The sequence below is a fragment of the Rhinopithecus roxellana genome, chromosome 18, assembly GCF_007565055.1.
Source record: "Rhinopithecus roxellana isolate Shanxi Qingling chromosome 18, ASM756505v1, whole genome shotgun sequence".
Lineage (NCBI taxonomy): Eukaryota > Metazoa > Chordata > Mammalia > Primates > Cercopithecidae > Rhinopithecus > Rhinopithecus roxellana.
The window spans coordinates 1,737,827-1,752,062 of record NC_044566.1 but is presented as its reverse complement, the minus strand read 5'-3'; the positions used below and the strand labels follow the sequence as shown (position 1 = coordinate 1,752,062).

Below are 14,236 nucleotides of genomic sequence, written 5' to 3'. Positions count from 1 at the left end.
CCGCAAAAGTTAATATATTTATAAAAGGCAGTTTTAAAATACGTATATCATCCCACTATAAACGTAAATAATAAGTACAGTTATAGAGTGTGAGCTACCTCCTTCTCCATAAAGGTATTTACATTTATAAGGTCTTTATAAGAGTGAAATTACTGTGAATGTCTCTAAAAATGCCATTAGTCTCTCTAAAATGTTCACATTTCTAAAGCTTTTTGCCCTGAACACAGATACAATATATTTACAGCAAATTTCTTCAGAGAGAGTTATAAATCTTCCATGCATATAAATTGATACTCACATAAACCTGTTTCTAAAATATAATTTCTAAAGTGCATACTAAATGATATCTTTATAGGAGAACAATTTTTTAGAATAATTCTAGATGTCACATACTATCTTTCTTGGTGAATTAATTGAGATGCAATTTACTCAAAATCTTCTATTATCATAAATCTCTCAGTAGTTTTATCAGTCTGAGTAAAAGAAGAGTATCTTGGTTTTGATGTCTTATATTCTAAAACAAAAGCCTCATCTACCCTCAGTATTTCCAATTTTGCATCTAATTCTGGGTTGGTTGCCTTTGTCTTTTGGTCACTCTGCTGGACAATGGGCTATCACAGTAGACAAAGTCTGTTTTTCCAGAGCATGCATTTGAGTGGAGACACTACTTGACTAGGCTTAATGAAACAAAGTAGTCAAGACACACGATCTTCAGACACTTTCCTTACTACTAAAATGTATCAGAAGTAAGAAAATTAAAGGCAAGTCTAGTGAAGCAAAGGATAAAGATAATGTGTTTTAAAAACCTGCCTCATCTGCACATTGTAAATGGCCATTTCTGGAAACCTTTGAGTAAGATATCCGTCTGTACCAATCTGGCCACCATCGGTGGATCAGGACACATGTTGACTGATGATCCATACACACACGAGGCATTCACCTTCATGATTCGCAAAAATCTGCTGACCTAAGTAAAAGTCTCCCCTTTCTATAGATGCTTATCATTCTCAGTAATTGGTGGCCCCAAGGTTGGGCTCTGTGGAAAAAGAACAGTCAAGGTTTGTCGAGTTCACAGTCAGTGAGTGGTGGGGCTGGTCCCCAGCGCTGGCCCTTTCTATTCCAGTGAGAAGGCCATGGAGGCCTCAAAGCAAAGCTGGCATAATGCTTGCTATAGTTTGGATGTTTGTTTGCACCAAATCTCAAGTTGAATTGCAACCCCCAGTGTTGGAAGTGTGGCCTGGTGGGGGTGATTGGGTCATGGGGCAGATGTCTCATGGCTCAGTGCTGAGTGAGTTCTCAGTAAGATCTCATTGTTTAAGTGTGTGGCAACTGCCCCCACCCGATGCATACATCCCCCAACTCTCTTTCTGCTCCTGCTTCCACTGTGTGATGTGCCTGTTCCTGCTTCACCTTCTGCCATGAGTCAAAGCTCCCTGAGGCCTGCCCAGAAGCCCAGCAGATAGCAGTGCCATGCTTGTACAGCCTGCAGACTGTGAGCCAATGAAACCTCCTTTCTTTATAAATTACCCAGTCTCAGGAATTTATAACAACGCAAAAGCTGCCGAATGTAATCCCTTAAATAAGCAGAATCAAATGCATGAGAAAATAGAAAATAGGAAATCTTTAAAAAATGAAAGCTAGGGTGTGTTTACATTTTCCAGTCAACTGTTTCGTAGCTGGTTTTGAAAAAATGAAGCAGTTGGAAAGTGTTTCTTAACTGACTTATCATGAATAAATGATGAATGTTGGAAACCTAGCTTGCACACTGGAGAGGGAGTAATAAAAACAATCTTAATTCCTTTGCATCTGACAAAGTAAACATGGCTTCTGAGTCATATTTCTCATGTACGTTCATGACTGTGTTTCTTTAATTTGAAAGAACAGATTAATAAAAGGTTGGAAAGTTTTTGGAATGTGACAGATAAAGGCAGGTAATAACACTGATAACCACTGATTCTCTCTGCCTTATCATTCGGTGATTCCTGTGTCTTACGACTTTTGAGGGACAGGAATCTCTAGGAAGCTTTCTGAAAGAAGTGGCAATTAGATTGGGCTCATGGTCCCTCTACCACTGACACACGGCCTGTATCATATGTGGCATATATGTTAATCATTAAAGGGTTTTTTACTGTTAAATCTAACTATATAAATTAACATTTAAAAATCCATTTTCATCACTCAAACTAATTACAGAATTTTTTACCACATAATACAAATTTTATCTGGCTGATCTTGTCTCTCAATTCTTACTATATCGTATAGATTTATTAGAAGCATAATTTCCTGGATAGAAGCTTCCATTTCTGGCAGGGCACGGTGGCTCAGGCCTGTGAATGCAACACTTTGGGAGGCCGAGGCAGGTGGATCACCTGAGGTCAGGAGTTCGAGACCAGCCTGGCCAAGAGGCCAAACCGCTGTCTCCACTAAAAATAGAAAAAATTAGCCGGGTGTGGTGGTGAGTGTCTATAGTCCCAGCTACTTGGGAGGCTGAGGCACAAGAACTGCTTGAACTCAGCAGGTGGAGGTTGCAGTGAGCTGAGATTGCACCACTGCACTACAGCCTGGGTGAAAGAGTAAGACTCCTTCATTTAAAAAAAAAAAAAAAAAAAAGAAGGTTCTATTTCTGCAGAGCAGGATTTCTTAGGGGCTTCTGGAAGGTCTATGCCTAGTTTTCATAGAGGACTCAACCTCTGAAATGGTAGGGATACTTTTTGTGTCTATGCATTTCTGAGAGAAAAAGGTCAGTAGCTTCATCTGATTGCTTGAGGGATAAAATTTCTGATTCTAATCAGAATTTCGGATTCTAATCAGTATCTAATTCTTTATGCCTTGGTCATTACAGCTTCCAGGAAGTAGAAAATAAATATCTAGATTCTCCTTATGAGTCAGGAAACATTGATTACCTTTAGACACACTCAACATGGAGAGCCAAAGACTGCAATAGATACTTTATAATGGAACAGCTGCAGAAACGTATACTCATTTCCCTGCTTTTCAGGCTGGTTTCATGTGAAAATAATGACACATTAATGTTCTTGTATCATTCTTTACCAAGTTTTACAAGACTTTAAGAAATTAGTATTTTTATTTTTATTTTTATTTTTTTTTGAGACGGAGTCTCTTTCTATCGCCCAGGCTGGAGTGTGGTGGCGCGATCTCGGCTCACTGCAAGCTCTGACCCCCGGGTTCACGCCATTCTCCTGCCTCAGCCTCCTGAGTAGTTGGGACTACAGGTGCCCGCCGCCATGCCCGGCTAGTTTTTTGTATTTTTGGTAGAGACGGGGTTTCACCGTGTTAGCCAGGATGGTCTCGATCTCCTGACCTTGTGATGCGTCCTCCTCGGCCTCCCAAAGTGCTGGGATTACAGGCGTGAGAAACCTCGCCCAGCCAGAAATTAGTATTTTTAGAAGAAGAAACAGCTGTTTTAAAATTCACTAACTTAGACTTTTCTTCCTGCTCCTCCACGTTTACTATGACAATAACCCGGGAACAGTGAGCAACTCAAAAATAACTGGTAGAGGAGACGGTGCCATGGACGGCTCAGAAATTTAAAAGCATCATGATGGAATATTAGGAGCAAATATATTGAACCAATGGGAGAGCCTCGAAGAAACTGATACATTCCTAAAAACATACAACCCATCAAGACTCAGTCAAGGAGAAATAAAAAGCTGGAACAGACCAGCAACAAATAAAGAGACTGAATCACCATAGAAGCACAATTCAGGGATATTTAGTAGACCCTTAAATATATGTATTGAATAAATGGATCTTTTTTTACAGGAGGTGCTGTCAAAACAATGTTCTTTTTCGTTTGAAAGAACTTCCCCATGCAATACGTTTTTTTTCTAAAATACATGAAATGCAAACACTTTCAATTCTTTTGACAGTTACACTGCTGAAATTTATGATAGATTATTTTACATAATGATTAGTCTCTTAGAGATCTAACTTACTACAAATTTACCAGATGTGCTTGTTACCCTAAAGTAATGTTCTGAAATGAACACATTAACTTAAATCTCCATGTATGTGTGCCGGGCGCGGTGGCTCAAGCCTGTAATCCCAGCACTTTGGGAGGCCGAGACAGGCGGATCACGAGGTCAGGAGATCGAGACCATCCTGGCCTACACGGTGAAACCCCGTCTCTACTAAAAAATACAAAAAAAAAAAAAAAAACTAGCCGGGCGAGATGGCGGCGCCTGTAGTCCCAGCTACTCGGGAGGCTGAGGCAGGAGAATGGCGTAAATCTGGGAGGCGGAGCTTGCAGTGAGCTGAGATCCGGCCACTGCAATCCAGCCTGGGCGACAGAGCGAGACTCCGCCTCAAAAAAAAAAAAAAAAATCTCCATATATGTGTAAAACTAAGTTACTTTTCCTACTATTGTCATGAATAAAACATTAGCTGCAGAAAACACATAATTATTATAGATTCATGAAACTGTAAGCTTATGAAGTCTATATAATATGAAAAACATTTTAACTCCATATTATGACAAATGTTTATAGATTTTGATTATTTCTTCAATGATTTGACTACAGTATTCAGATACACAAGGAACATGTTTTTGTGGGCTCTTGTATAAGTATTTTCCTTTAACCATAAAATTATTTGTTCAGTAGGAAGATACTATTAAAAGTCAAATTACAATAATGATTGGTACATAATTTAAAATCAAATTAAAATTGAATATGAAATTATTCATTAATTATATAAAATTATTTTAAAAAGAATTCAGAAAATCACTCTACCTGGCCATATTTGGCTGCCAAATGGAGGGGAGTCCAGTACTGATCATCTACTATGTTGAGGTCTCCACCATGTTCCAGGATAAGAGACACCACCTCCTTGTAGCCACTCGCACACGCCATGTGTAACTGCAGTGAAGAGACATCTTATTATCCATTTTTTTAAAAGTAGTGGTATTCATGCAGTTCACTCAGTGGTTTAAAGAGAGCTACTTAATGAAATGTTGGATCTAAAATACAGAGACCATAAAAACAAAAGAACATACACGTAATTTTATTTATTTGGTATAAGTGGGTGTAATTATCAGTCTTTGAAAGGATGCTTATGGTTATTCATTTTCCTTCTGACTCTGATAGTGTGCACTTTTTCATGTAATTCCCATCCCCCTCCGAGAGTTCCATTTCAATGCAATCTAAATATTTTAAAATATAGAATATAATCATTGAAAAGCTTACCATTTCTTGCCCAAAGGTAAAATATTTGCTGATTAGCTCTATATTCCAGGCATTGAACTTGGTGCTATACAAAGTCATTCAAAGAATAACTAAAAACAGGAAATGTGATCATTGTGATACTTCTGTACGTGTAAAAGGCACAGGAATACGAAAAAGGATTAACTAATCCTGGTGGTGGCTTAAAAATGATTGTATAGCTACCATTGTAACATTCTCCCAGTTTTAGTTTCTTTTTTCATTATGTTTTTGAGACAGGATCTCTCTCTGTCACCTGGGCTGGAGTGCAGTGGTGGAATCATGTCTTACTGCAGCCTTAATCTCCAGGGCTCAAGTGATCCTTCCACCTCACCCTACTAAGTAGCTGGGAATACAGGTGCGTGCCACTAAACCCAGCTAATTTTTTTTTTGTTTGATTGTTTGGTAGAGACTAGTTTTGACCATGTTGTGTGTTACCCAGACTAGTCTTGAACTCCTGGGGTCAAGCAATCCATCTGGCTTGGCCTCCCAAAGTGCTGGAGTTACAGGCATGAGCCACCACATCTGGCTCCAGATTAGTTTTTTAATGGAATCTTAAGTTTAGAAATAAGGCCTTTGGAACAATAGTTTGGAGAATTTTTTACATTTTTCAGGTGAGGGAATTCCTGTTTCTAAGGTAGCAGCCTTTATTTCTATATAAACTCTCATCACACTTTAATGAGGTTACTAAGCAACTACATGATTTATTTTATAAACATAAGAATTAGGAAGAAGAAACTATCAGAAAAGAAAGAAAAAAACCTTAAAAGTAGTAAAATCAATGCCATCTTCTAGGTTTGATAGCATGGAATTTTATAGCTCTGTTCCATTGTGTTTTTATTACAAAGACAAAATTAAAGTCAAAAAGGCTTATTAAGTGTGTACCTTTTGATAAAACTTAACAAAAACATTTATTTTTATACCTTTGGACCTAATCAGGCTCTTCAATCTACAGAGTGTAAACATATGTTTATTTCTTGTAACTCAACTACATTAGAATAAATATATTCATCTAAATTAAGACACTGTTTCACATAGATTTTCCCAGGCTTGCTACATACAGAATTAATCCTATTAATATTCTAGGAAACAGTCCCAAAAATGATATATCCGCAAGTAGTTTAGAAAATATAATTTTATATACTTGCTATCCTGGAGAATTAATCGATTCATCTGCTTCTAAATTGATTCTACATTATTTGAATAATCAATTAATGATCAGCAGTTACTCTGTGCTATATGCAATAATCTGAATCTCAGAAGAAACTAATTTTTAGCATAAAGCGGAGTCTACAAATGGAATCAAGAATGAATCCATTTTCTGGTTAGCAATTGATACTAATGATGCCAAGTTCGCAGGGCCAATCCCTGCAAGATTAGATTTGCTTTCCATAAAGCAAAAATTGGCTCTCATCATTTAGAACTTAGTCCAACCCTGGGCCAGTCATCACAAGCACAGCTGGGAAGACTACAAGTCCTAGCTAACTCACTAGAGACTCCATCCAAAGTTTTACTACCAGTAACCTTCGTGGAGGCTGGCAAGTTCACTTCTAGGTAATCCCAAAACCAAAATAAACAAACAAACGAAAACCCTAATTGAATACCTCTACTTAATCACATGAGATAACCAACTTTTCTATTATCATAATACAATAGCAGGAGTTAAGAGCATTATCTTCAGTCTACTGGCAATCAACTTCTGAATCCATAAGCAAACAGCTAGCCCCCATGGGATATAGTTTCTCATCACTAAGAATATGTTAGACCTAGAGTTAAAAGATTTGAAAAACAAAAACAAACAAACAAAAAAACACCAAAAATACCTATTTATGAAATGGAATTGATGGTCCTACTACTTGTCCTGACTATGACTGGAGGATATCAGGTGCCCAAATGTAACAGTGTTGATCACTACTGTGTCTCAGAACAGTCCTCTCTTGCTACTTTAAGGGTCTTGTGAGAAACACAGAGATGGTGATCATTTCTGCTGTGAACCAGCAGCAGCATATTTGCAAACACAGTTCCCACAAAAGTTACAATTTGGAAATCACCTATGTAGCTACAAAGCAGGACAGGTGGTTAGAGTGGCTTCTAAAACTTTAGGTATAAAAGCTGTGAGTTATTTCTTCTAATCTTTATCATCTGTGATATGATTGTTGCCCTTACTTTGCAGATGGAGAAGCAGTGGTTTAGCGTTTAGGTAACTGACCCAAGGAAGAAGCATGGTCACTGAGATCTGAGGCCATGCTCTGCAGCCTCCAGCACTCAGACTTGAAATAGCACAGAAGAGTGGACACGCAGTCACACAGAGAAGTCAAACCACAAGGATAACACTACCCTACTGAGGCTCCTAATACATCCTGCATTCATACCATCATTTTTGTATATTAATATAATTTTTTTCTTCTTTCTGTAAACCACTTCTATGTCCCTCACCCTTCCACATACTAATTTTATGTTAACATTTAGTCTCTGGATGATACACAATATCTATATGCTTGCTTCAGCTTTCTCATGGCTCTCCATCTGTGCAGGCACAGTCTTGTTTGGTAAATGTGGCATATTGCCTCCTGGTGTGCTTTGCAAAACCATCACCAAGTCCTAGTGTTTTTCAGCTATGAAAGCACAGGAGAATCCCAGGCTCCACATTTGGGAGACTGAGTCTACTCTAGAAGGGATCTCCTCTAAAACCGCCCCCCAACACACACATATCCAGTGTGATGTAGGCCTGGGAAAGACAAACAACAGGGTCACTCGGTCATCAGAACATCTTCTCTTTTTATGATCCCATATAAGGGTAAGTTTTCACTGCATCAGGTCAAAGCCCCCAGCACTGTGCCCATTTCATATCACAGCATCTCAGCCTTTGACAGCCTGTTCATTTCATTTGCTGATAGTGCTAATTGCTAGAAAACATGCTATACCAATTATTTCTGAAGTTTGAGATTTTCCATTTATTTTCCCAAATAAAAGACAGTTCTGATATTTGAAAAATAGTACCTCAACCCAATATTTATAGAAATTAAAATAAGTAGCATTATCATTGTTTTCAGTGTTGGTTCTCAGCTGAATCAATCGCTCTGGACAGGGTTTAAGGCAGCACAGAGCCAATGTCCACAGATTAAATACCAAGAGGGCCCTGCCTGGGTTTTAAGAGCAACACACTCTTGGGCCCTTTCAAGCATGTATTCAAGCAAAATCCAGAAAGGTTTTCCTAACTTTAAATTACTTTGTATTTATTTTTCAGAGTTTAAAATATGTAAAATACAAAAAGACATTAAAGATACTGACAATTGGACTTTCTGGATAAATGCTTCGCTTTTCAGATTCCGGTGATTTCTTTCTATTTATCGAGGCAACTCTCTTTATAAAAGCAGGACCCTCAAACAACTGAATAACAAGAAAACAAATAACCCAATTTAAAAATGGCCCCAGGACGGCCGGGCGCGGTGGCTCAAGCCTGTAATCCCAGCACTTTGGGAGGCCGAGACGGGCGGATCACGAGGTCAGGAGATCGAGACCATCCTGGCTAACACGGTGAAACCCCGTCTCTACTAAAAATACAAAAACTAGCCGGGCGAGGTGGCGGGCGCCTGTAGTCCCAGCTACTCGGGAGGCTGAGGCAGGAGAATGGCGTGAACCCGGGAGGCGGAGCTTGCAGTGAGCTGAGATCTGGCCACTGCACTCCAGTCCGGGCGACAGAGCGAGACTCCGCCTCAAAAAAAAAAAAAAAAAAAAAAAAAAAAAAAATGGCCCCAGGACTTGAACAGACACTTGTCGAAAGAAGATATATAATTGGCTAATGGGCTGACGCAAAAATGCTCAGCATTACTAAACATTAGAGAGCTGCAAATTAAAACCACAACAAACTATCACCACATACCTGTTAGGATGGCTGTTTTAAAAGATGACAAGTAAGTGTGGGCAAGATGCAGAGAAAGGGGAATATCTGTATGTTACTGGTAGACATGTAAGTTAGTACAGCCATTATGGAAAATGGTATAGATGTTCCTCAAAAAACTAAAAATACAGCTACCTTATGATCCGGAAACCCCACTCTGGGATATATCCTAACGAGTGGAAGTCACTATGTCATAGGGATATTCCTACTCCCATGCTCACTGCAGCACTATTCGTAACAGCCAAATTCAGTGTTCACCAAGAGGTAAATACATAAAAATGTAGTATATATACATAATGGAATACTATTCACCCTTCAAAAAGAAAGAAACCCTGTCATCTGAAGCAATGTGGATGAAACTGAAGGCCATTATGTTAAGTGAAATAAGTCAGGCCCAGAAAGACAAATACTGCGTGATCTCGCTTCTACGTGAAATCTAAATCAGTAAAACTCATAAAAGTAAAGAGAAGAATGATGGTTACCAGGGACTGGGGGAGGGAAAGAGAGAAAATGAAGAGTGAAGAGTTGTTGGTCAAAGGGTGCAAAGTTTCAACTAGACAGGAGAAATATGTTTTGAGCTCCATTGCAAAGAAGGATGACTATTGTCAATAAAAAATGTATTATACATTTTAAAATAACTAAGAATACATTTTAAATGTGTCAACAAAAAATGATAAGAAAAGTGGTGGATAGGTTAACTTAGCGTGATTTAACCATTTCACACTGTATACATATATCAGAACACCCCATTGTACCCCATAAATGCATATAAGTATTATTTGTCAATTTAAAATAATATTAAATAAAATTAGAATTACTGTGTACCTAGCAATTTATTTTATTCAAATATAATTAATATTTTCCATGCTGTTGGATGTTTGGATCCCTTAAAGGCTAAGTTTGATCGAGAGCTCACTGTGTACGAACTAGACAATAAGCTGAGTGATTTACATGCACGGTCTCATTGGGCCTGGTTATCTTATAATGTGGCACTCTTATTATTCCAGTTCCAAAGATGAGAAGATGATAACTCAGAGTTTAAGAAGCCAGCGCAAGTCACAGCTTGGAAGTGATGGAGACTTCCAGGATGAGCACCAAGTTGGGTCTATCCGGCCTCTTTATCATGGTGCTGTTGGGCTTCTAAACCCTAGATTTTTAGGAAAGCATAGTATACAATTATACAGACACATTTTCATTGACTGGGCTAATTCCTAATTGTTGGATATTTATGTAATTACCATTTTTTATATTGCTTTTAAAAACAATTTTGTTGGTGATTATTATGTATGTCCATAGTGATTTCCTTCTGATACGTCCTGAGTCTAAAATAATGAGCATTTTTTCAAGTTCCTGTGGCATGTTGCCATGCAGAGTTCTAGAATGTACCAATTTACCCACAGTCCAGCAGTGTATGAAAGAATCCATTTGCACAGATCCTTAGCTTTTCTGGTCTTCAATATTGTTTATTTCTAAAATGATTTCAAATAATTTGCATTTAGTTAATTACCAGCAGTGGTCCTCTTTTCATACACATAGGCCAGTTGGATATTTTTCTTTTGTGAATTGACTCTTGTTATTGCTTATTTTCTAGTGAGAGGTGGTTATCTTTTGTATTAATTTCTATGAACTCTGCATATTTTGAAGATATTAAAATTTTGGGAAATTTGTTGCAAATATTACTCTCAGCAAATTACCTGTTGTCTCTTAATTCTGCTTACTCTTTAATACAAAATGTTAATTATAATTTCTGGCATAATCAAAGATAACATTTCTGTGTGTTTTCATCATATTTTTACATTGTAAGGGTCTTTGCCAGAGGCTTAAGTCTTTTCCACATGTATAACTTGGAAAATATCTGGTTTTTTTTTTTTTTTTTTTTTGAGACGGAGCCTCCCTCTGTCGCCCAGGCTGGAGCGCAGTGGCGCGATCTCGGCTCACTGCCAGCTCCGCCTCCCGGGTTCCCGCCATTCTCCTGCCTCAGCCTCCCCAGTAGCTGGGACCACAGGCGCCGCCACCTCGCCCGGCTAGTTTTTATATTTTTTTAGTAGAGACGGGGTTTCACCGTGTTCGCCAGGATGGTCTCCATCTCCTCTGTTGTTTTTAATTATCTTACCCTTGTATTTGTGCATCTGATTTTTTACTAATCTGTATTTAAAATGTTAAATATTATCATATATTCCCACTGAATCTGTTCTTATTGAAGCTCTGTGACTCCTGCCACTCTGAAGCTAGAAGATCATGCTGAGGCTAATGCTATGTTTTAATAAAAACTATGTTAGGAAGAAATGAAAACTAATCTTGAGGACCATTCAAATCCCTCCTAGGTTCAGTCAGGATTGTTGGCCAATAATTTCAGGTCTTGTTCATCCATTGCATCATAACACTAACACAGGATTTTTACTATCTCAGCTTTGACAGAAGTATGAAAATACTATAAATCATATCCCAAAGTGAGACTACATATGTAGATTGGAAAATAGTTGCCCTAAAACTTTTCAGATGACTTTTGAACTCTACCTTGAGACTGAGGGCACAGTAGGTCAGAAATAAAAGACAAAATGAGAAAAAGTGTTGAACAATTATTAAAGAGCACTCTTAGTGTGTTAGGAGTCCACTTTCCCTTTCCACTGTGTGTAGATGGTGGTGTCAGGGTGGATGTGAGTACCTCCCAATTTTATAGCAGAGAAAGGCTGTGGAGACCACGCTGAGAAGCTGCATATCCTGAGTAGTCTGATGGACATATAATAAACTGGTTTTGATTTGTGCAGGCACAAAGTAAATGGCAAGAGATGGGTTGGTTTACCCATGAAGCTGTGGTCATTTCTGGTTCTATTTTAGGAGGTGCCTCATGGAGCAAGCACAGCTTAGCTGAGGGAATCTGGAGTGTCCCCAAATTCCTGAAAGCCGAGTGAGCATAAAGGACCATTTGGAAGAGTGCAATATTGACTTTTAATATTATGATGACTATATTTCAACATAATTTGTTTTCTATGCCCCATTCGTTATTACATTTTAAAAATTATTTTGAAAGGCGATCCATGAGCTACACCCAAGGGTCACTGGGAAGTATGGCACAAAAATTCGACAACTCCTGACTTAAGTTGAGAGTTTTAATTGTAATATGGGATTGGACACTTTAATTTGAGGTTGGTTTATGACATAAAGTGACCACAGAAGTTGTATTTTTTAAAAATGACCATAAAATCAATGGCCGTCTCCAGCTATAAGTAACGGATGAACCAGCATTACTGAAATAAAGGTGACAAAAATAAAATTGCTTGATACTTGCATCTCCTGAATAATTCTTTCCTAACAAAGCAAATAAATAAGCCTCAAGGCCAGATGTGATATATCAGATTATGTGCTAACACAGTAAATAATAAAACAACAATGTCTTCATAATATATATGCTAGTTATCACATTAATATTTTCAAAGACTATATTCTCAAACTGATGAATTCATTTTCATATACTCTGTAACATGGTGTTTATTAAAATTGTATCATTTTCTGAGGCTCCTAAGATCCCTTTTAAAAAGAGATATGCTACGTTTGGTTATTTTGCTGCAATTCTAATAAAGGAGGTAAAGTCAACTCCAAACCTGTCCTATTAGAAGTTTATTCCCATTGAACCTTCTGTTGTTAGTTTCTTCTCTTTTGCACATAACAATTTAACAGTGTGAAAAATTATGCTTAATTTTGAACCACAACTGACATTCCAACTCAGGTATGGAAGTCAATCTGTGAACAAAAGTGTCTTCTTCTCCTTATCGCCATAATAGATAAATACACTATATATCTTACAGAAAAGAAAACACAAGGAAATGACAGTTATTAACATAAACAGACTAACCAATTCAGACATGTGAATCACACCAAACCACTAGCTGTTAAATGCTGTAATTTTCAAGGGACAGCATTCTAGTCTTCTGTTCATTGTTACTTTCTTGTTAAAAGCTCAAAAATGATGACCACACGATTGGGTTATTTTAGAACAATTATTTGTAACATTTATGCTCTCTGTTCAATAAAAACAAGGTCACAAGGAAAGTCAAAATTGAAAATGCTTGAAAATCATAGCAATTTATTGCTCTGTATTGATTGTTTCAATAGCTTCTCTACTGAAGTGTGTATGCTCTTTTATTTAGCAGTGGTTGAAGTATGCATTTTGTTTCTACTTAGCAGTGTTTTTTTTAAAAAAATATGAAGTTGTAATATATTCTACCATACAAAGAAACAAAGGCTCTATTGCGTTTCTATTATGTGTTAGGCATTAATTCATTACATGTAATAAATGAATTATTAATTAAATAACTCACACCAATCAGACTTTTGACCCTACTAGTCCACTGAAACTGTCCTCCAGGAGAAAGTCAATGACCTCCACGTTACTAAGTCCAATACCCAATTCACAGTTCCCATTTAACTGACCACTCAGCAGTATTTGCTAGTCTATCATTCTTCCCTCTTCCTCGAACTTTTCACTTGGCTCCGAGGACATTTTGTCCTCTTGGTTTTCCGCCTTCCTTACTGCTTGCTCCTTTTCATCTCCTTTCTGGAGCCTCCTCTTCATCTCCATGGCTTGGTCCCAAATTTCTTTCCCTCTGCATATAAGTAGTGACTTCATCCAGTATCAAAGCTTTCAATATCACATATATGCTAGTGTTCTCCAAATTCTTTCTTTCATCTAGAAATCTGAATTCCAGACTCCAATGTCCAACCACAAACCCAACAGCTCCATTAAGATGGCTAAGAGGCACTTTAAACTTAGTATCTCCAGAACTGACGTGATCTTTCCTGCTTTAGGTTTGTGTCTTCTTCAGCCTCATCTCATTTGATGCCATCTCCATCACACTGGTAGTTTAAGCTAAAAATGCTTAGAGTCATTCTAAAGCCTTCACTTTATCTCACAAAACACATTTATTAGGAGGTCTAATTACACTACAATTCTACCCCTGTTGTCTGAGCCACATCACTGATTGCCTAGATTACTGGAAAAGCCTCCTAAACAAACTCTCAGGTTCGCCCCTGTCCTTTTCAGTCAGTTCTTTTAAGTTCTAGGGTACATGTGCTCAACGTGCAGGTTTGTTACATATGTATCCGTGTGCCATGTTGG

At 37.9% G+C, this 14,236-nt stretch overlaps 1 protein-coding gene across 2 annotated transcripts in view; it reads right to left on the bottom strand.

The window, feature by feature from the left end:
• The window catches only part of MYO16 (myosin XVI), a 609,548-nt gene that overhangs the window by 396,470 nt on the left and 198,842 nt on the right, over window positions 1–14,236 (bottom strand). For both annotated transcript variants that reach the window (XM_010384748.2, XM_010384747.2), the window contains exon 7: window positions 4,752–4,877. In XM_010384748.2, coding sequence (XP_010383050.1) covers window positions 4,752–4,877 — 126 coding nt within the window. The remainder of the gene's footprint in view (window positions 1–4,751; window positions 4,878–14,236) is intronic.